Source organism: Spermophilus citellus, assembly GCF_964194105.1.
Source record: "Spermophilus citellus genome assembly, chromosome: 16".
Lineage (NCBI taxonomy): Eukaryota > Metazoa > Chordata > Mammalia > Rodentia > Sciuridae > Spermophilus > Spermophilus citellus.
Window position 1 is genome coordinate 67,221,323 of NC_138196.1, and position 21,914 is coordinate 67,243,236.

The 21,914-nt window shown below is 32.3% G+C and overlaps 1 protein-coding gene across 1 annotated transcript in view; it reads left to right on the top strand.

The window, feature by feature from the left end:
• The window catches only part of SPOCK3 (SPARC (osteonectin), cwcv and kazal like domains proteoglycan 3), a 410,406-nt gene that overhangs the window by 160,037 nt on the left and 228,455 nt on the right, over positions 1-21,914 (top strand). The window contains exon 3 of the mRNA XM_081269496.1: positions 2,937-2,982. Coding sequence (XP_081125622.1) covers positions 2,937-2,982 — 46 coding nt within the window. The remainder of the gene's footprint in view (positions 1-2,936; positions 2,983-21,914) is intronic.

Below are 21,914 nucleotides of genomic sequence, written 5' to 3' on the forward strand. Positions count from 1 at the left end.
ATATCTGCTGAAATTTCTGTTTGTTGCAACTGGGGGGGAGAATCCCTACTGGTATTTCATGAGTAGATGATTAGGATACTGATAAACAGCCTACAATAAATAGGACAGTCTCCTTGTCCCCATCAAAACAAGGAATTTCTGGTGTGAAATACCAGTAATGTCAAAGTTGAGAAAATGTGCAATACATTAAATATATATTTTATTTAAAACTAGAAAAAAGACATAGCACTAAACATACAAAGAAAAACAGTTTAAATAGTATACATATCAAATGTGTTTAGGCCAACTATGTTTTGTGAAAAATTAACAATCATTATTTACTCAAGCAAAAGAAATCAGCAAAAGTATAATATAATAGTAAATATATTAAATTCTATAGTCTCCGAGGTTCACTAGTATAAGATTTTAAATATGAACAACAAGAATCCAGCTGTTACTGTCGAGTCACTTAGGTTGGATTGTAGTTGTTGGAAACCTAAATTTCTGCAGTTGGGGTCATTTCTTTCAGTTGTTTTCTAAATCTCTAACTGGTTTATTTGGTATCTAAATTGAAGCCTGTGAACAACCAATTTTCACACAAAACTTTTTGAAACAAAAGAAATTATGCCTGAATGAACACTTATGTAAAAAATCCTTTTATTTCTCATTCTGGCAAAATTCCTAAGATTTAATGAAGTGAAACCATTTAAAAAAAAGTCTATCAAGTGAGAACACAAAGAATATGTCCAAAAAATAACCTAGTAGACTAACTACTTTGCTTTTGCATATAATGGTCAGGCTTCAATGTTGCCCTTGACAAAACTAAAATTACCAGGCTCCTGTTTCTCATTTGATTGTAGATTTTTGTAAGACTGTGGTCCCATATTAAACAAAAGTGATAGTGTTATTCTGAAGGAAGTTAATTAAATGTGATTGAGGTTAAATTTTACCATCACATTCTTTTAAAATGCACTTTCATGTTAGAGGAATGCATGGATGTTTTTACAAAGTAGAAATCCTACAGAATTTTGTTGGCAGTTATGATAGTGGTGTTCAATGGTTCTGCCCAGAGACCCTAACGAAGATGAACTATGCTCTTCAAAGCATCTAGTAAGTGTGAACAACTCCTCTACGCCAGATATTGTGCTGGTATTTTGCATATTTTATGACTATTCCCCAGAGCATCCCACTCAAGTAGGAATTATTTTTTCCCCTTCAGTCACGAGGGCTTGAAGTCTATATCATCACTTTTCCTAAAGTAATTTTGCTCGTGATTCAGCAAGACTTCAGGTGGAGTTGACCTGTCTGCAGGTCTGTTACTCATGTGCTCCTGTCTAGCTTCTGTTTGGCTTCAGGAAAGACAAAGATGTCTAAGCCCTCTCCCTGCTGGAATGAATGATAATTGTCATTCCAAACAGTAAGATGGAATTCAAAACAAAAAATGATATTCCATGAGTGTGTTATGGTCCTCAGATTAAGCTCTGGAACTCTTAGTGGAGTAATTTAATTTGTAAGCTGAGTTTTCCAAGAATTCTATCATGTTAGAATTGTTTTTAGATAGAGATTTTTAAAGAGATTAAACAATCAATGTTTATTTAATTATCCAGTGGCATTATCCTCCCTTAATCTAATCCTGTATACTTTAGTGAAAAATATATTATTTTAGATTGCCCTCATTTGCCCTACTCTTGTTATAACCCTATCTTAACTTAAAAGACTACAAAGATGTTTTTATGCTATTTCTTCCGACTTACTTTTCTTTTTTCTTTCATTTAAAGTAGGTGGGTGGAGTACAGAAGGTAGTGGGGAACAGTTATTCACAGTAATAAAAATCTTTGGAAACACACTTTTATTTTTTTTAAAGTAGAGAATGGTGTTTATTTCAATGACTAAAATCTGTGCTTTCTTTCTATTATAAACTGGAGAACATTAAAAAATAGGACAGGAGAAAGAGTCAAAGAATTTGCTTGGCCTTTTTAGATTCACCAAGTTCTGTAGTTTTTCAGCTAAAATGACTTGAATGAGTCCAAGAGTATGAAGCTAGGAAGTTTTTTAACCTCACCAGGATATGATCCACCTTTTTATTCCAGATGAGTGAAAACAGTATTTTAATTTAAACTATGAATTTGTAAATCTACAATGAAAAATAGTACAAATGAAGCACTTTTATTTTTCTTAAGGCTTTTAGAGTAATGAAGACAAGAAGTAAGATAGGTTTAGTCCATTTGGCTTTGGTTTTTTGCTCATTTTAGTGTACATTGCCCTAGTTTTGTGTGGCACAGTTATTTTTACTAAGTGTACAGTAAATATATTGCATCGGTTCTTTTCCATATTAAAGATTTAAACGTTAGCCAGGATTTAATTAGGTGTGCATTTTTTTTCAATTTCCCAATTGCATTTTGATGAACTCCTTAGATATTCAATTAACATGTGAATGATTTGCAGAAAGTATTTATACTCTGTGGGCTACTGCAAAAATCACTTGATATTTTCCTTGCTATATTAATGGTTCCATTTACTATTATACTAGTGGGAAATGAAGTTGTATAATTGGAAACTGGTAAGATACTTTATAGTTTATTAGCTTACAATAATTATCTGCATGTTATATTACACATTGAATTGCAATTGAAATTAGTGCATTATGATATTTAGAAGTGACAACCAAAAAAATAGTTTAAATGATATAGTAGCCATTGACTTGCAATTAAAATGAGCACATTTAGTGAAAAACTTTTCTGTAATTTGTAAACAATGTGTTCCTTTTTGATAACTCTTCTTTTTCTCTTGTTCCTTTTTTATTTTTATTTTATTTATTTTTATAATTTGCTGCTTGCCATTACAGGAAGTAGAGGTTTGTATACAGCTTCTGTTTCTTATTTTATTTTTAGATTTTATATAAATCCTTACATTTTAATTACTCATATACACTCAATTCACATTATTTTCCTCCTTAGGATGATTATTTCCGCACTTGGAGTCCAGGAAAACCCTTCGATCAGGGTAAGAATTTAATTATTTAAAATAAAACCTTTATTCATAATCACTATAGTTTAAAAATGATATTTATTGTCTGGCTAGACTTTAAGATATTAAATAAGAAAACTTACATAAATGAAAAAAGTATGCATCAATTATGTTTACTTCAGTATAATATAGTTAGAAATAATCTAATCACATATCATGATTATGTCAGGATATCTTTTATTTTTAGATGCATGTTTTAGATTACTGATTTGAGTTTTTGAACTTTACCATGTCCATTTTTACTACTTGACATAAGTCATTTCATCTTGTTTCCAAGTGCCTGCACTGTGCAATAAATTTATTCGTACAAAATTTCAAAAAAAGTGGCTTTTCTTTCTCTTTTCTGTTAATACAAAATATCATCTAAAACAGAGAGCACTGGTAATAAGATACGACTGAGATCTTAGCAAGACCCAAAAGGAAGAGCTTTATATTAAATTAAGTAAGATCTGTCCATTCCTGTAAACAGAGCTTGCAGTTCTGGCTAACTCACCTTAATAAGGAAAAACAGGACAAATGGGTGGTAATGGAAGTGCTTCTACATGTGCAATGAGAATGGAAACATCATATTCAATGAATTATAATTAAATAAGTCAATAAAGCGATTTGTTTACTAGACTCTTATGATACAAAATCTCAGACATTTTCCCTTTAAAGTTTAAACAACAAAAACAAGTCTGCTTTACACTGGCTATCATATTCTTGCAAAGATAATACTCTATGAAATAGTACCACATATGTATTAATCAGTTTTATGTTACTATAATGACATGCCTGAGATGATTAGATTATAAAGGACAAGGTTTATTTTGGCTCATGGTTCCAGTTCAACATTGAGTGGGCTCTTTCCCTGGGCATCTGGTAAGAGCAGTACATCAAGGCAGAAATACATATTGGAGTAAACTGCTAACATCAGGAGATAGGAAACAAAAAGAAGAGAAAGGAAACCAGAGTTTTACAATCTCCTTCCAGAGCACACCCTCATTGACCTAAGGACTTCCCAATAGTTCCCTGCTAAAGTTTCTACACCTCCCAGTAGCTAGGGACTAAGCCTTTAATCCATGAAACTCTAGAGGATATTTAACATCCAAATCACTGCAAAATATAATTAGATATCTGTTAAGAATATGTAGGTAAGTGATTAAATGATTTATTCATAATGCATTATTAACAGGAGTTTAGTGTTTTTGCCATGCCTACAAATTTTTGACTTAATATTTGGGATGAATGTTCTAAATCCAGCAGATATGCATGAGAAGCAACCTGCATGGACCTAGATAGAGATTGTCATCGCATTGACATTATTTTGAAGTTGGAAACAGTTGTGCACATTCAATCCCCATTTTAAAATTAGTTTCTTATATAATTCATGCTATTTCATTATTATTATCTCATGTTATTATTTGAGGAATCTGCATTATAGAATGCTAAAAATTAATTTTGACTTGGGTTTGCAATAAGTCAAGCCATTGTACTAAAAGACAGGCAATGCATTTATGTAGTTTCTTGGGAAATGAATTTTTATTATACAATCATAAACCTAGAAAACTGGTAGTAATCTATAAAATAGATGTTGACACTTAAATTTGCCATACTTGGTGCATCCAGTTATAAGAACGATGATTTGATTTTTTCTTTCTTCCTGTAACAATGTGTTGAATTATGACTTATCTTTCATGTACTAAAATATGATTTCTACAGAGGAGGCTACTAAAACCAGATATAACACTGATATACTTTAATTTTCAAAGAAGCTTTTAGCTACCAACTTGTCACATTGTTGTATTTATTAGACAGAGAAATGTACATGATATGATAATACCTAATGTTTATGAACAGTACCCAATATTTATAATTACTGTTTTTGATACATGTTAGCATACTTAATCAGAATTACCCTACAAGGTAGATGAGAAACTTAAGGTCTCAAGTAGGTTAAGTACTTGCCCAGGTGCTATGCCTACCAAGGGCAGAGTCAGGATTTGGGTTTAGACAGTCTGATCTCTGAACCCTTGAAACCCCATTCTCAACTATTATGTTACTGACATGCAGAAAACACTAAAACAAAATGATGGCCTAATAATTGTGTATGTTATTAACATATAGGAATCATACATATTAACACAGTTTGATGTGATATTTCCATACATATCCATACAGCACGAACTGATCAGATCCAACAATTCTTTTTTTTTTTACCCTCTTCTCCACAGTTATGCTTCTTTTCATCAATTGCATTTCCACTTTGCCTTGTTTTTTCTTTTTTCTTTTTTTTTTAGCCACTAATATAATAAGAGTGTTGGGAAACTATAATGGTTTCAAGTGTTTAAGTAATTTTGATGATGGTAATTCTGCTACAAAATAAAACATACTGATGCCAAAAATAAATTGCTTTGGATTTCTCCGTGTTGAATTTTCTGTGCTATTACTTCTCTTCATTAGGGTGGTTAATCATGAGTTGACACAACAGAACCAACTGAAAAATAGTTTTAATGAGGACATGCATCTTCTTGAATAAGGCATACAAATTCTATCTTTACTATGACAAACTGAAGGGGAAGTTTTTATACATGAGCTTGGAGCACTAGCATGGTACATATTTTAAATAATTTAGTAATTTAGCTTTGGATATAGATGCTGTAGCTTTTACGGATAAATATTCACCTTTCCCCTCCCCACTTTACGGTGTTAACCCTATTTTTTTTGTTGTTGTTGTTGCATGGGGGTATTACAGAGAAATCAGTGAAAATTTATTTGCAGTTTCTAACAGTTGTTTGGAGAATCTTTTTGGATGTAAGTACTGGCTCTACTTTGTACCTACCTGAGTGTGAAATATAATTAATAGATTAATAATCAAGAAGCTGAATGCAAACAGATACCACTATTTCAGAACAAATCTATTTCATATTATTGCTGCATGCCTCCTGCTCTTATAGATTTCTGGGATATGGAATTAGGGACAGGAAGTGTAGCTGTGCCTTAGGTGAGCATTTGGAGTTTAATTATGTGCTAAACTTCTAAACAAGGACCTCTCCAAGAAGGGCAAACTGACTTCTATTTGTCCATTGGTATGCATTTAATTCAACAAAAGTTCATTATGAGGAAGAAGTTAAGAAAACTCAAGGTGCTAAAAATCAAATCAGGAGAGAGAACAGAAGCCTGGACAGTTTACTTTGTATTTAGATGAGCAATTTCTTCAAGGATCAAAGGAGGGTTGGGTATGAAGAAAAGTCCCACTGTGTGTGGAAGGGCAGTTGTATGCTTAGCCATAAACTTACTCATTGTTTTGATCTTTCAGGATCAATTTGGGGAGAATTATCTTCCTTTTTTCCCCCCATCCATTTGTAAAATATCCTCCATATAACAATCACAGCCTGATGTGTTGCGCCTCTGCAATCAATCTCTGGCTCAAAGCAAAAGCCACTGAGATTTCATCTGGAGCTTTTGTTTCCTTCAGTGAACAAAGCTGTTCATAGTATAATGGCTGTAATTATTTCCGAAATTAAAAAGACTAGTGACTAAGGAAATGCACCCCCAATTTATCTTCTTCTTCTTAAAATGCAGTGCCATGCTCAAGATACAGGTTATATAGATTAGAAATTATAGGCAATGACTCTGTCTCCTTTGCCTCAGAGTTTCCTTTTTGATTAGTTTCCCATGTTCTTAGATGGTATTTATTGACAGGACCCTGAAACAATAGCAAGGTCTGATCCATGCTTCACAATAGAGGCATAGTGGTATCACAATGCTGCTTTGTTTATGAGTGTTGGGCCTTTGGGCATTTTTCTAGTGGAAAAATTGGTATTCTCAAAATTGAAATTCAATCAGAGTAATATGATGCAATGATGATTACACTATTTTCTAAAAGAAGTATTTTCAAATATTTTAAAAATGTAAATTCTGAGCCATTATTTGATCTGAATCATTATTTGATCAAGCCAAATCAATTGATTTAGGATTTTGGTATCATTTTGGACAAATCCCTTCTTGGCATTCAAATGATAAAAGATATATCAATTTATGTAGTATGTAGGTCATATTGCATGTTGGCAAACTTTGGGTCATAGAAGGCCTCTGAATTTCTAAGGTAGACGTACTGTTAAATTATATTCAACCTAGAAACCAACATTGTATACTCAATTATTCTGTCAGATTTGGTACATAAGAACTGCACAGGATTTCTAATTGAGATGTTTATTTCCTCTTCTTATCCATTTCTGACTTCTTTATTGCATTGGTGACATTTAATTTGTTTTGCACCTTGGTCTATAGAATATAGCAACCCAGAGTCTTAGATTGTTTTGGCCTATGCCAAATAGTGGTACCATCTCCATACAACCATGAAGATTGTATAGAGATCTTCTTTGTTTTGTTTTAGTTGCTGTTGTTGTTTTTAGTGCCCAGATTTAAACCCAATGCATCCCATATGCTAAAGGAAAGTGCTGTACTACTGAGCTCCATCCCTATCCCGAGATATGTATTTTTAATGTATCAGATTAAATCAAAATTAATAATACTTTATTTGGTTCATATCATAGCAGCCTACATGGGTGTGCAAAAGGAAGATTATATTTATTTCTTTTTGATGATTATGTAAGTTACTAAATTTTGAATCAAATTTATATAGCAAGGGTTTGCTCAAATTCACTTCAAAGCTATTAGATGATATATGGAATAATATTTTAAAAATCACTTACTTATGTATTAGGGTATTGTTGTTTTACATAGTTGTGGGATTCATTTTTTCATAATTGTGGATCTATATAACATAATTAGCACCATTTCAATCCCCGGTACTATTCCTTCCCTCCTCTCCTCCCTCTCCTAACTGCATTCATCTACTCTAGTGCTTTTCCTTCTATTAATTTTTAATTTGTGCATCATAGTTTTATATAAAAGTGGATTTCATTGTGACGTATTCCTACATGCACATGGCGTATTTGCTCAATTTTATTCCTCAGTTTCTCTCCTTTCCCATCCCTCTTCTGTCCCCCTTGGTCCCCTTCCTATTCTCCATTACTCTCCTTTCTATTTTCATGACATCCTCTATTTTGCTTTACTACCTTATTTCTCTCTAGCTTCTGTATATGAGAGAAAACATCTTTACCTCAAACCTTGTTAATGAAGCAAAGTCAATAATAAGTATTTTTAAATAAGTATTCCACATATGAAGTCAGAGTTTTAATAGAAACCTTTCACTGACCAAAGAAGTGGTCCTCAGTTGTAGATGTATATGATATTTATTGCAGTTGTTTAAAAATTTTTTTCAGTGTGATGTATTAATATTTTTATATAATTTATCTGAGGCAAAGTCTGAGAACTTGGCACATGTTTGTATTTGTGTTTGATTTGTTTCGGATTTTTTGCTTTTTAAAAATTTTAGTCAAACATACAAAAGACAAAATTTACCATTTTTACTATTTCTAAATGTATTGTTCAGATATATTCTTAATGTTGTGCAATTCTCACCACGATCCTTCTCCAGAACTCTTAATACCTTTCCATTCATATGTATCATCAGTGTTAATTGGTAGAGACTTTTAGTTTATACACTACCTTTCCATTCTCCCCACCCAAAATTCCTTGGAAATCAGCATTCCATTCTCCTGTTTCTTTGAATTTGACTCTACTATGTATCATACATAAGTGAAATTATTCAGTGTTTGTTCTCTCATGACCGAATTATTTTGTTTAACCCTGTGTCTTCAAGACTCATAAGGATGAATAATATTCCATTGTAGGTGTATACTATGTTTTGTTTATCCATTCACCCACTCACTGATCAATGCTTGAGTTGCTTCTACCTTTACACTATTTTGAACAATGATGTTAAGAATATCTGAATCCAAGTATTTGGAATCTTTGCTTTCAATTCTTTTGAGCATATACCCAAGAGTGGTACTGCTGGATCATATGGTAATTCTGTTCATTTGAGTAACCACCAAATGAACTACTACTCTCCATAGCTGCTCTACCATGTTACCGTGCACCTAGTAATGTACAAGTGATTCGATATTTTTTAAAAGTCTAATATTTTGATATACATTTAATTATAATTTTCTAAAGGAAGCAAGGTATAAGAAGGCCATAAATTTCCACAAAACATATTTTAACCACAACTTGTTTTTTTTATTTAGTTATAATGATTATGGGAAGAAAATGTAAAGATGATAGGACTCACCAGTGAGGACAAATATTAAGATGCCAATAGAAAAAAATGCAGTCTATCAAAGTTAAAACAGAAAATTTTAGAGTTTTGAAGTTAAACTTAATGTAGTATTATGTGAGTTGTCATAAACCAACCAGTACAAAATTTCCAATATAAAAAGCTCTTTGTAAGTGCATATTTCCTGATGAATTAAATTGGGAAGTTCACACAATGATTTCAGAGGCATAGTTTGGCCTTTATTTTGGATAAAGACAAGAACTTCTGAAAACTATATGAATTTACTACTAGCTATAATAGCATTTTGCCTGATTGAATTATTAGAATCTATCTTTACTGAAAAGAAAAATAATATATTTTCTGATTTTTAAAGCTTTAACTTATTATTCAGTGTGACTTTGCCCAATTCCATTAGTTTTACAATTACCATATTTTAAATTACTTCTTAGATGTTACATGCAGTTAAATGTATGGCAAATATTTCACCTATGAAACTTAAATTTTATTTTCTTCATGATGATTTTTATTATGATTGTAAATGCACATTGCCTTCTTTAAAAAAAAAATTACTATGCTTATAACCAAGAACAATAGGTTCAGAATTCACTTTCACTTTGATTTGTGAGAGTTAATGTGCCTTCTTCATTGAGATCATGACCTCCTCAAAACCCATGCACCTATTGGTGGCCATATGTTTCCTACATCATATGTTACCAAAGGAAAATATTTTATACTTTGTACTAGAGTCATATTTAGACATTTATCTTTTCCCGTCTTGTTTTTGAGTCCTTGCTTATGTCTTCCAGCTGCATCTTTGTCATTTGATGTCTAGTTTTAATGATCAGTGTCTCTTAGCGCTACTATTTATTTCATGCTTATGGTGTGCAATTATATGACAATAAACTAAATTTTAAAAATAAATATGTAAGATTGCAGAAACACAAGAACGATAAAAAGGAAGCAAAGAAATATTTGAAATAATAACAGAATTTCCAAAGGAAGCTCATAGAGTACTCATCAAGACAAATGACAGAAAAATAACACCTAGACACGTCATTAGTGAGTTTCAAAAATAAATAAATAAAACAAGCAAAAATATCAAAAGAAGAAGAAAAAACCCTACATTACCTATAGAGGAGATAGCAAATAAGAATCATATCTGTCTTTTCAAAAAAACACAAAATCAAGAAGAGAGTGGAATCAGATCGTTAGTGTTAAAAGAAAAAAAAAAACAGCAAACCAGTTATCTGTATCCTCTGAAATTATCCTTCAAATTTGAAAAAGAAATACAGACAGGCAAAACTAATGAACTGAATTGGCAGCAGACATTCCTTGCAAGAAATATTTAAAGATCAAATATTTAAAGATCAAATTCTTGGGGACTCAGAAGATGGTGATGTAGAGGAAGCTGCATTCCAAGCTGCGCCATGGCGTGATACCAAAGTAATGGGCATACAGATTCTCAGTGAGGAGGGTCAAAGAGGGATATTGCTAAAATTTAATATTGGACACTCAAAAGAGATTAGACACTCCAAAGTGTAAGTACAATAAACCAAGAAGAATTAAAATATCTAAGCCTACCCAGCAGCTCTCAGTGCAGATTCATCATAGACAAAGTCATGGTACAAACAAATCTGAGATGAAAAACACTCCTTAATCTAAACTGACCCAGAGACTATACTACTTGCCAGTGTTTGAAAATCAAGGTCTGTACCTCATCCTGCTGAGGAGAGCTGAGGTGAGAGCCATCTTGGGAGTGAGTCCTGCCATGACAACCACAGCCCCTGAGGTGACCAGGAACTCTCTCTCTCTCTCACACACACACACACACATACACACACACACACACACACACACACACACACTCACTCACAGTGAAAATTAAAGAATACTGAAAGAAGAAATTGAAGAAGGCCTTGGAAGACGGAAAGACATCACATGTTCTTGGATAGGCAGAATTAATATAAAAATGACCACACCACCAAAAGCAACAATACATATCCAAAGCAATCCTCATCAAAATGCCAATGACTTTTTTTTTACATAATTATAAAAAAGAAACAATTTTCAATTCATTTGGAAGAATAAGTGAACCAGAATACCAAAGCAATACTAAGCTAGAAAAGTAAAGCAGGAGGCATCACATAATTTATCTGAAATTATACCACAGAGCTATAGTTTAAAAGATAAAGAAACAGGATGGCATTGGCATCAACAGAGACATGGAGACCAATAGAAGAGAATAGAAGAAATAGAGAAAAATTCACACGCCTACAGCCATCTGATGTTTGACAAAGATGTCAAAATAGATATTGCAGAAAAGACAGCATTTTTAACAAATGGTTCTGGGAAAACTGGATAGCTATATGTACAATGCTGAAATTAGACCCGTATCTCTCACCCTGCACAAAACTCAGATGGAAATGGATCAAAGACTTAAGAATTAGAACAGAAATTTTACCACTGCTAGCAGAAAACATAGGATCAATACAGTGTTATATAGGTGCTTGCAAAGACTTCCTTAACAAGACCGCCAAAGCTCAAGAAAGAAAATCAAGAATAAATAAGTGGGTGCAAAAGATTATGCATAGCAAAGGAAAGAAGAACATGAAGAGAGAACCCACAGAATGAGAGAAAATCATTGCCACCTAATTCCCCTCTGATAGGAGATTAATATTCAGAATATAGAAAAAATCAAAAAATTTAACAAAAATAACTCAATCAGTAAATGAACAAAAGAACTAAACAATAAGATTTCAAAGAAAGAAACATAGATGGCTAATAAATATAGGAAAAAATGTTCAACATCTCTAGCATTCAGGGAAATGCAAGCCACAACTACATAAGGTTTCATGTCACTCTAGGATAAATGGCAATTATCAAGAATACGAACAACAGTAAACACTGGTAAGGTTGTGGGGGGAAAGGTACAGTTGTACATTGTTGGTGGGATTGCAGACTATCACAAACACTGTGGAAAGCAGTATGGAGATTCAAAAAAAAAAAAAAAAAAACAGGATGAAGCCACCATATGACCCAGCTAACCCACTCCACTCCTTATTATTTTCCCCCAAGATCCAAAATCGGCATACTACAGCAACAATAAATCAATAGATGAATGGATTAAGAAATTGTGATGTATGTGTCTTCCTGTGTGTGTTTGTGTGTGTGTGTGTGTGTGTGTGTGTGTGTGTGTGTGTGGAGAGAGAGAGAGAGAGAGAGAGAGAGAGAAAGGAGTTAGTTCTACTCGGAAATATAAAGGAATGAAATTATAGCATTTGCCTGTAAATGTTTGGAAATGGAGAATATCATGTGAAGTGAAATTAGCAAAACTCAGAAACTCAAAGGTTGAGTGTTTCCTTTCACATGTGGAAGCTAAAATAAAATAAATGAAAGGGGGAGGGAAGAATAAGATTATATAAAGAACAAATCAAATACAAATTAATAGATGAGTGAAAGGAAGTCTGGTAAAGTAGAGGAAGGAGAATTGGAAGAGGGGGAAGAGCACAGGAAGGAAAAAGAGGAGTGCAAAGCAGGGGTCATAAGTTGAAATTGATTTCATGCATGTCTGAGTTTGTCGGGAGGAACCCAACAGCTGTGCATAACTGTAAGGCTCTAATAATAATTCTTTAAAAAGAACCCCCACAAAGTTGCTTAACTCATAAAAAGGAACATTCAAAGTTCTCCTAAGAAAGACGATATGGGTCAGAACCTCAAATCCACAGGAATAGAGGAAGACTGTGGAAGAATGAATAAGTAAAGGTAAAATAGGAACTTTTATTTTACTTTCTTTTAACTTATTTAATGATGAATAGTTTGTTCAAAATAAGATAACTGTATTTGATTATAAATGCTTTTTAAAATATTTTTATTTATGCTTATATAAATGTGAAATAAATAATAGCAAAGAGCTAGGAAGACAAAATTAGAAATATTTTGATGCAAAACAATACAGTATAATTTGAAAGTGAACATGGATTAGTAGTAAATATATATATGTACATGTACATCTATATATACACATATATAGTTAATATTATAAATTTTAAAAAATAACCAAATATGAGGAACAAATACAAAATTTACTTAAGAAGAATCATATTGTGTGTGTTTACATGGAGTTCCCTCATATAAATTATTCTATGTTGAATGCATTATTTAATAAAATGATTTAACTAATAACTTCCTGTTCATGATAGATGGGGTATACATCTACTTCATCGTTACATCTCGAATAGGTGGCTTATCCCAAACTACTTTTGTATAGTATTTTATTTTTAATATAGTAATGGTTCCTTGTAAGCTATATGTAGTTTTCAGATCTCTTTTAATTGACCTGAAGAATGTTTTTTAAAAGTTTTGTTTGAAAAGCAGAGTGTACTTTTTACATAAAAATCAATATATAGTGCTTTTTCCTTCAAGTACAATAAGAGAATGTATGTGATCACCTGATAAGAAATGTGGTGGTTTAGCATTTCTGTACTGTGTAAGATTCTTCATGACACCATCAGGGCTCCAGAATCTTTCCTCCCTTATCCTTCCCTTAATTCACACAGGATTTGCTGTGCTTCTTGATCTTAAGTAATGTCATACTAAGGAAGGTAAGGGAGCATTTTCTTCTCAATTTATTAGGAAAGAAAAACTTTAAGAAAATCTTTTTCCCATTATGCCCTAGCTGACATGTGCTTGTATCCTGTTTGCTAATAATGGCTTGCCTGTCCAACATTCACTTCCAAACCAATTCCAACAGAGAGCTCAAGATCAACAAAATTAGCATAGGTCAATCATGATTTGTCCCTTTTAAATAGGCTGAGTTGCATTTCTCCAAAACCATTACTCACTGAGCAAAATTGATGTGGTGAAAAAGTGGTGGGGTTGCTATTAAATCAAGAAAAAATAATGTGTGTCTCACTTGTGTTTCAACATCTCTTGAAAAATAGGGCAAACTGCTACTCCCGAGTCAATATCACTGAAGAACCACAATCAGAGCACATAAGTTCATAGCCCTCACTTGGCTTTTTTGTATGATGTACTTGCCTGGTAGGCATGTCAATCTGTACTCCTTATAATAGCATTTTTTACATAGGAATTCTACATATAACACTGTTGTATTTTTTGATGATATGATAATGCAACTCTTTTAAAGAAGTATTTATTAATTTCCTATAGGGAGAGTATAATATAGAATTCTCCTAAATATAGTATAGTTGGTAAATTAGGTGTTTTCCCATCTGCCTACCTATCAAACTCAGGGACTATTTTCATACACAATATATGGGCTTCAGGCCCTTCCCACTGTATGATTTGCTTCACATATAAATACTTGAACTTTGTGTTTCTCACAAACTCCACAAAATATGCATTTGACCCAGATATAGGTTAAGTTTCAAAAGTAGTTATATAATTCTTTGTTTATAGTTTCTGTTTCTTTAATGCAGTATGCTATAAGAGCAAGACACTTCATTAATTGTTATTCTGGGGTATTTATTACTACAGTTTACAAATCTAATTAAAGGACTGATAAAAGTATAGTAGGTCAAATAATGGATTTTGAGTATGCCTTTGTTTTATTCAAATGCAAGCACATGAACTTGTTTAGTATACAATGCTTACTATTAGGGAAGTTATGATCAATTTGTTTACCCATTTATATATGGACAGTAATTTTACTGCTTCATTGCATACATATTTTTTTCATTAGACCTTTCACACACAAGAAAAAAAAATCTCTTTTAAGAGTTTGTAGGGAGAGTGAAATTAGTATGCTAATGCTAATAAGTGGGAAAATGTGAGACTTACTGAGGTTTTGATATGTGCAGGTGATACAAATATTGATAAATTGAATTTAGATTAGATTTTAGATCTTTGTTTAGATATTGGTCCTATGGTTTCCCAAGAAACATTGTAGCCTTCTTAAATTTGTCAACAATTTAATAATAATGGATTATTTTTTGAGAATTAATTTTAGGAGTCCAAAACTTAATAACTGTCATATGTGAACATTTACAATACATCATGAATATTTAGCTATTATATTATTCAAATATCATACTAACTCCTGTTTCTATTTTGCTCCATTTTCTTTTTATTGTTTCCATTATAAATGGGAGGGGTTAATATTCAATGAGGGTTAAATAATTTAGAATAAGAGCCAGAGTACATATCTATATCTGGTTACAAATTCAGAGACCTCTCCATTCACACACCAATTCACCCAGCCTGAACCATGTATGGTCAGTCATTGTAACTTCATGGTAGATTTCATGAGGAAACTGGGGTTACCAGTAGGAAACAATTGTATTACATGACACTCACTGTAACTTTGTTGAAATCATTGAATCAAACCTATTGGGGTTTGCAGAGAATGATTTCTAAAGTCCTTTCTAGTCCCCAAGTTTGTGTGTGTGTGTTTGTGTGTGTTCTATAAAAAAATTTAATGGTATTTTGAAATTTGCAACTTTGAATATAAATATTGTCATGTGTTATGACATTTAATCCTGTCAATAGCTTTTATTCGTATTTTTTTAAAAAACAGGGATTCATCTTAGAAGAATGAATTTAACCTTCAGAATGAATTTATGAAAGGAATATTTTAGAATAATAAGCTGGAGAAATTTTCATTGGCAACATATTTTATTAAATATAATTTAGAACACATTACTATCATACATATAGCCAGCTAAATATCAATTAATAAACATTATGTCTGTAGTAGTTTTCAAGTACTTGCAATTCTAATTTGAGGCTAACAATATGTTCACATGATTGGAAGATGTTTACATGATTGATCCATTCTATCAATAACTTCACATTTAATCACACAGATAATAGACTTGTGCAAAGTTGAATCACTATAATGATGACCATTGATAGCTGATATAGGTAGAGATCCACAACTTATGTCATTTATCATCAAGCCTTGTGCATCCCTTCTTTCTAAACTCCCCAATAATTCCCTACCATTTTTTGTCACTATTCAAAAGAGTGATGCTCTTTTTTCAGTGCAATTAGTTGAATGAACATAAGTTTAGAGGTAATGAGAGCCACCTTGGTCAGCACCTGACACAGGGCAGTGACAAGAAGCAAGGAAGACCTAATCTTAAGTGGATTCTGCATTCAGCCACATCTGAAGTGAGCTGGAAACATGATTTCCTTTATATTTTATTTTTGCTTTAGCAAAGCTACTTTCAGTCAGTTTCTCTTATGTCCAACTGAAGTTTACTAACCATATAGAAACTTGTGTCTGGGATAGAGTTAGAAGAAATCTTTAAGCTTTTTGTAGTTGGTTGAGCTGAAGTAGGAAGCAGAGGGGATTCCTTACAAAAAGAAATTTGCGTTCTTTCCTTACTAGAGGAATACAGCACCTACTCTGTGGCCTGTGGTATCTGAGGTCTCATTACATATATCTGTTGAAGTTGGTCTTTTCTAGGACCTACTACATAATTGTTCTTTATTCTGAAAATTCCATATATTGATAACAGTCTTTCCAAAACTTCATTTCATAGTTTTGTGACTGGTCTTGTCATGATACCCGCAGTTTTAAAACAACAACAAATGTAAAAATGATCACCAGAAAAGTCCTTGACCTTTTCAAAAAACAAAAATATACTTTATTCTATTAGATCTGGGGGGCAGATTCAAGAAAATATTGAATATAACGAAGTGATGTCCAAATAAATAGTGGCTATGAACCAGATTTTCTTCAAAGGTCAAAACCACTTTCTCTTTTGTTGGTTTTTATAGGTGACACTTTTTAATCTTTTTATTTCTCTTCCATTTGGCCTCAGCAATGAAGGAGAACTTCACTTCCTCTGGGCATTTCATGCTTGAAGAGTATGCCCAAGGCTGCTGAAACTAAAGGCAGTGAGCTCATGTGGCAGTTACCTGGAAGGTGCTTCGGAATATTTTGGGAAAAAAAAATGTCCTAAAACAAGTGTGGACAGTTTACTGTAAAAACTTTGATCTGGATACATTATATGAACCACAAATATTCTTACATTTTTCTTGCTTTTGAGGATAGCAAAGTTGAATGGAGGAGAAAGCTAAGCAGCTACAGTCTCAAATTCCCAGCTCTCCAGAGTCTTTGTAAGAAATGCATAATTTATAAACCTAAGGCTTGAGACTGCATTACCACCTGATAATGGTCAAGCTGTTTTAGGCAGTAAGATTAAATAGGAACTGAGATGCAGAATCTCATCCAGAGAGAGAAAAAAAGTAGTCAATGAAATCTCTGAGTCTAAAATTGCAACATAGTGAAGCAATCTGGATCTCCTAAAATATATATATATATATATATATATATATATATATATATATATATATATATATATATTTTTTTTTTTTTTTACTTTTGACTTAACAAGGTATCCATCCCTCTGATGGATAGATGGTATCCATCTACTTTAGTTTCTTTAAAAAAGTTTTAAACTGTAAAAATATAGAAAGCAATATTGATTTTCCTGATAATATAGAACAATATAAATTGCATGTAACTTTATAACTTTGGTAAGCCAGAAGTGTATACTTTTATTATAATTGGCAGAGAAGAATAAAACAGCAAATACAATTGAAGAGTATATCCTTGTATAAATTCTAAACACCATATTTTGAAGGAATTAGCTACTTTACCAGAAGTATTTCATTTGAGAGACTTCTAAATAACAAGATCAACAAGAATTTTTTAAAGTAGGTCTTTTTTTGGTGTGTGTGTGTGTGTGTGTGTGTGTGTGTGTGTGTGTTTCCATTGTATTTGCTCCTTGCTTACAGTAGGACTGTCAGGAATTTTTATTTTTAGTGGAAACCGGGACTGGGCACAAGACTGTTTTAGGGATATAAATAAATAAGGTCAAGGAAGACAGTGGCCTACATAAAGGAGAAGAAACCTTCCAATATTGCATGCTTTTTTAAATTTAATTTACAACAGAGAAGAGAAACAGAAAAGGGCAACTGTGAAGCTGGGTCATTTTAAAATATACATGAAAATACATTTTGGCCAGTTTAAAGACATACTACACAGAACTCAAATAGTGGAGACGATTTGGGTATCCATAATAGATTAGTAGGGAGATAATGATACAAATGCTATTTTTGGCAATGTATGTTAAGTGGTCTTTCCTAACTTTTTAAAATATTAAAGCAAAAGAAAGGATTATCTTATTGGAAGCTGCCTTAAGCAGAAGGTCAAATGTAATTTTTATCTTCAGGTTTTTTTTGAAGCCCTGGTGATAAAGAAGTTTATTCTTTATGGGTTTGAACATGATTGGTTAGTAGAGATGGATTGGGATGTTGCAGAAAGCAGGAAAAGAAAAAGTAGTATTTCCAGAACTAGTTGTTAAGCATACAAGTTAGCATATTTTAGGCATTATATTGGCTTTTACAGACAGGATGTCTAATACTTTGAGAAGAGAATAAATGTTTAACTAAATGAAGACAGGTATAAATCCAGAGGCAGCATACTGTAGAGGATTCTGGCAGGGAAAAAATGTGGAGAACTGATTACTGGAACTGTGGGAACTATAGCTTAGATTTTAGGGTTCAAGTGCAGAGGTGAAATCTTAAATATGGTTAATTGATCTGAGGATGTGCAACTGGAGCTCTATAATTTCCATGTGCATAAGGAAAGATAGGACCTGTAGAAAATTGTTCTGAGGTGGCAATGGAGGTTTCTATTTCATAGCCCAGGATCAATTTTCTCTATCCCATCTTACACTATTTCATCTGGTATCATGACACTGAAACTGCCTCACTTTCAGATGTTGCCCTTCATTGTAAATATGGGGTCATGCACAGGCATCATGATCACAGGAAAATAATATAAGCTGTACAGGAAAACAAACAAATATAAGAAATGGTATTTATTATTTTTACTTTTTTGTCCTTTGAGCTTTATCCCTAAGATTTCACTATTGTTAATATTTTCCTTCTATTTGGAGAGGATCTGAGTATTAAGTTGATAGTCACTACTTACCTACTCTAGTTTTTCTTTCTTCTTAAAAATTCTTCTGAAATGGGTCTTATAAAAATTTTAAACTAATTTATTAAAACATTATATCTTATGAAAGAATAGATGCTCACTTGGGAATTCCCACCTTATTCAAAATGTGCTTAAGAACAATTTAATTTTTAATTTTAAAATACTTGCTTACTATATGGAGTCTCAAGAGTTAAAAATTCCATGTGGAGATAAATTACTTTTATATTTAAGTATCCTGTCTTTTTATTTCACACCAAAAACTAGACTATTGTTAATTATTTCGAAGTATCTATGTCTTTTCAAATACATTTAACATCAGTTTATATGTAGATGTATTAAGCACCAATGATTTTTCTAGTTAGGGCATTGTTGATTTAAGCTAAATTGAAATTCTAAATAGATATAGACCTTGGAGGCCATGTTTTATCTTTATTAAAATGTTTACTATTGACAGTGCACATGTAAGAGCTATAGTTTTAATCACAGAACATGACTTAAGACTTACTCAGCTGATAAAAATATTGAATCATCCTCACATTGCCAAGTGAGTACCATATTACAACCCTGTTTTAATTACATGGTTAAGTTGCTTTCCAAACTTATCACCATCTTTCCATTAAGCAAAAGACATATCTCACACTGAGAAATAGCAGGGATGACCTTTTATCAGTTATGTGTCTTCCATGCCTAAGATAGTTTTTTCAGTGTTCAGCAGTTTCTTTCTTTGTTTCTCAGTTTTTATTCATAAAGATTTGATATTTGGATTCAGATTTCATCCTTAATTTCTAAGTTTTCAAAATTTATTTTCTGCACATGAGTAATTGTTAAAAATGCTATTTTTTAATCAGATAATATTTTTCCCTGCTATTCCTAGATGGTTTGTGCTTAACAGCTGTCTAGAATTTAGGAAAATTTATAGGGGTTTGAGAATCTGGAAATATTTTAATTTACTGATATTTAGAGTATTTCTGACAGTTAACTCTTAGTATAAAACGTATCAGTAAGAAGATAACAGTTGTTTTAATTGCTTATAACGTGCTTTCTAGAAAGAATTTTGAAGTCCAGTAGTACATGATAAATTTAACAATTTGTTATTCAATGAGACACATTTAATAGAATCAAAGTTGATGAATTTGACATGTAATTATCAGAAAAAAAACACTTATAATTTTATAGAGGACAAACTTCATCTGTTAGATTCAAGTAAAGAACTAAGATAGTTTAATGATAATGGCAACCTTAAATTTACCTTAAATTTGAAACCATATTTTTGAAAATAATCATGTGGTTGGCAGAGGCAGACAAGGAATATCACACTAACATCTAAATCTCTGTGTTTTGGGTACTACTGTACTGTTGGGCTGAGTCATTCTTAGAATCACCATGGGGTCAGGGATGGCCTTGTGGAAACCTCTATGGAGTGTATTTCCTGACTCAGCATAGTGTTGTCAATTATTGAGAACTTGTTACTGCCCACTCAATTTGGCTTTCATTTTCTTATTTTCCAGTGAGGAATATGCTTTCCTTATAGTACTGGTGCAAGGATTAAATAATGTATAGGATTGGGAATTGCACTTTACCCATGACAAACTCTTAAAAACTATAATAATGATAATCATTAATAGCATTATTATGCCAATGTAGCTTCTTGATTTAAAATATAAAATAATAAATATAAATTATTTTTGTTTTCCCACACGTTACCTTGAGCATCTAAGGATATAACTTTTAAATGTGCCTAATGGTAAATTGCTTTAACAGTAGTCAAGAATTCTTAATTTTTAAAAGTTATTCATTAATAATTGGCACTCCTAAATTAGTAGTAGTGCTTGTGATGCTGGTGATGTCATGATACCATGATATCATGACTGATGAATCCTTACAGTTACTCTGAACTAAATTAAAAGACAGTAGAAGTAGACAATAATGGGCAAACCTGCTGGGTTTCTCTGCTAAGCATGAACAATTAAAAAATAAAGCCATTAGCAGTAATTGAAGAATTCATGTTTGTATGTAGCAGTTTTAACAGGAAACTAAAGAGAATGAATCCAAATCAACCCCAAATCATAAAATAACCAGTCCTCACAGCCTCATTAACATCTTAAGAGATAATGACAATTGAACTTTTTATTGTGTTTTCCAAAAGCTAATTAGAAATGCAGCTTATGAGGTTTTAGAATTGGAAACAAAACATGTATTTTTCAAAATTTTATTTGAGCTTGTTCCTTCTATGCTTTTTCTCTGACGATAATTAATAGAGTAGAAATGTCATAAGTGCATATACCTTAGGATCCAATATGGTATTCTTCTATGAAGTATGAATATTTTCTTTGTAAACATATATATGTTTAAATATGCTAAGCTCTAAGAAATCAGTACATGTTGAGCATACAGTATCTGCTAAGTGAACCATAAGATACTTTGTATGGTTTCAGGAGTTACACAAATCCATCATGTAATTGTTGTGATGGAGAAGCCACCTTTGGGTAGTGTAGTCTGAGTCACTACTTAGCTTGTAGCTCCATGCACCTCTTCTTCATCAGCTCCTCCAGAATTCATTCCTCACTTTCTTGTTGCCTTCTCCTATGGCTAGGAAACCAAATACTCAGTTTGTTGTGCCCAGCAATATTACCATTTCCGATTTTTTCCTCTGGAGCGCTAATTGATAACATCTTTATATTTATGAACGAACATTAATATAATTAACTAAACAACTTTAAGTTAATGAATTAAATGATGTGTAAAATTTGGATGCTTTAATCTTTGTTT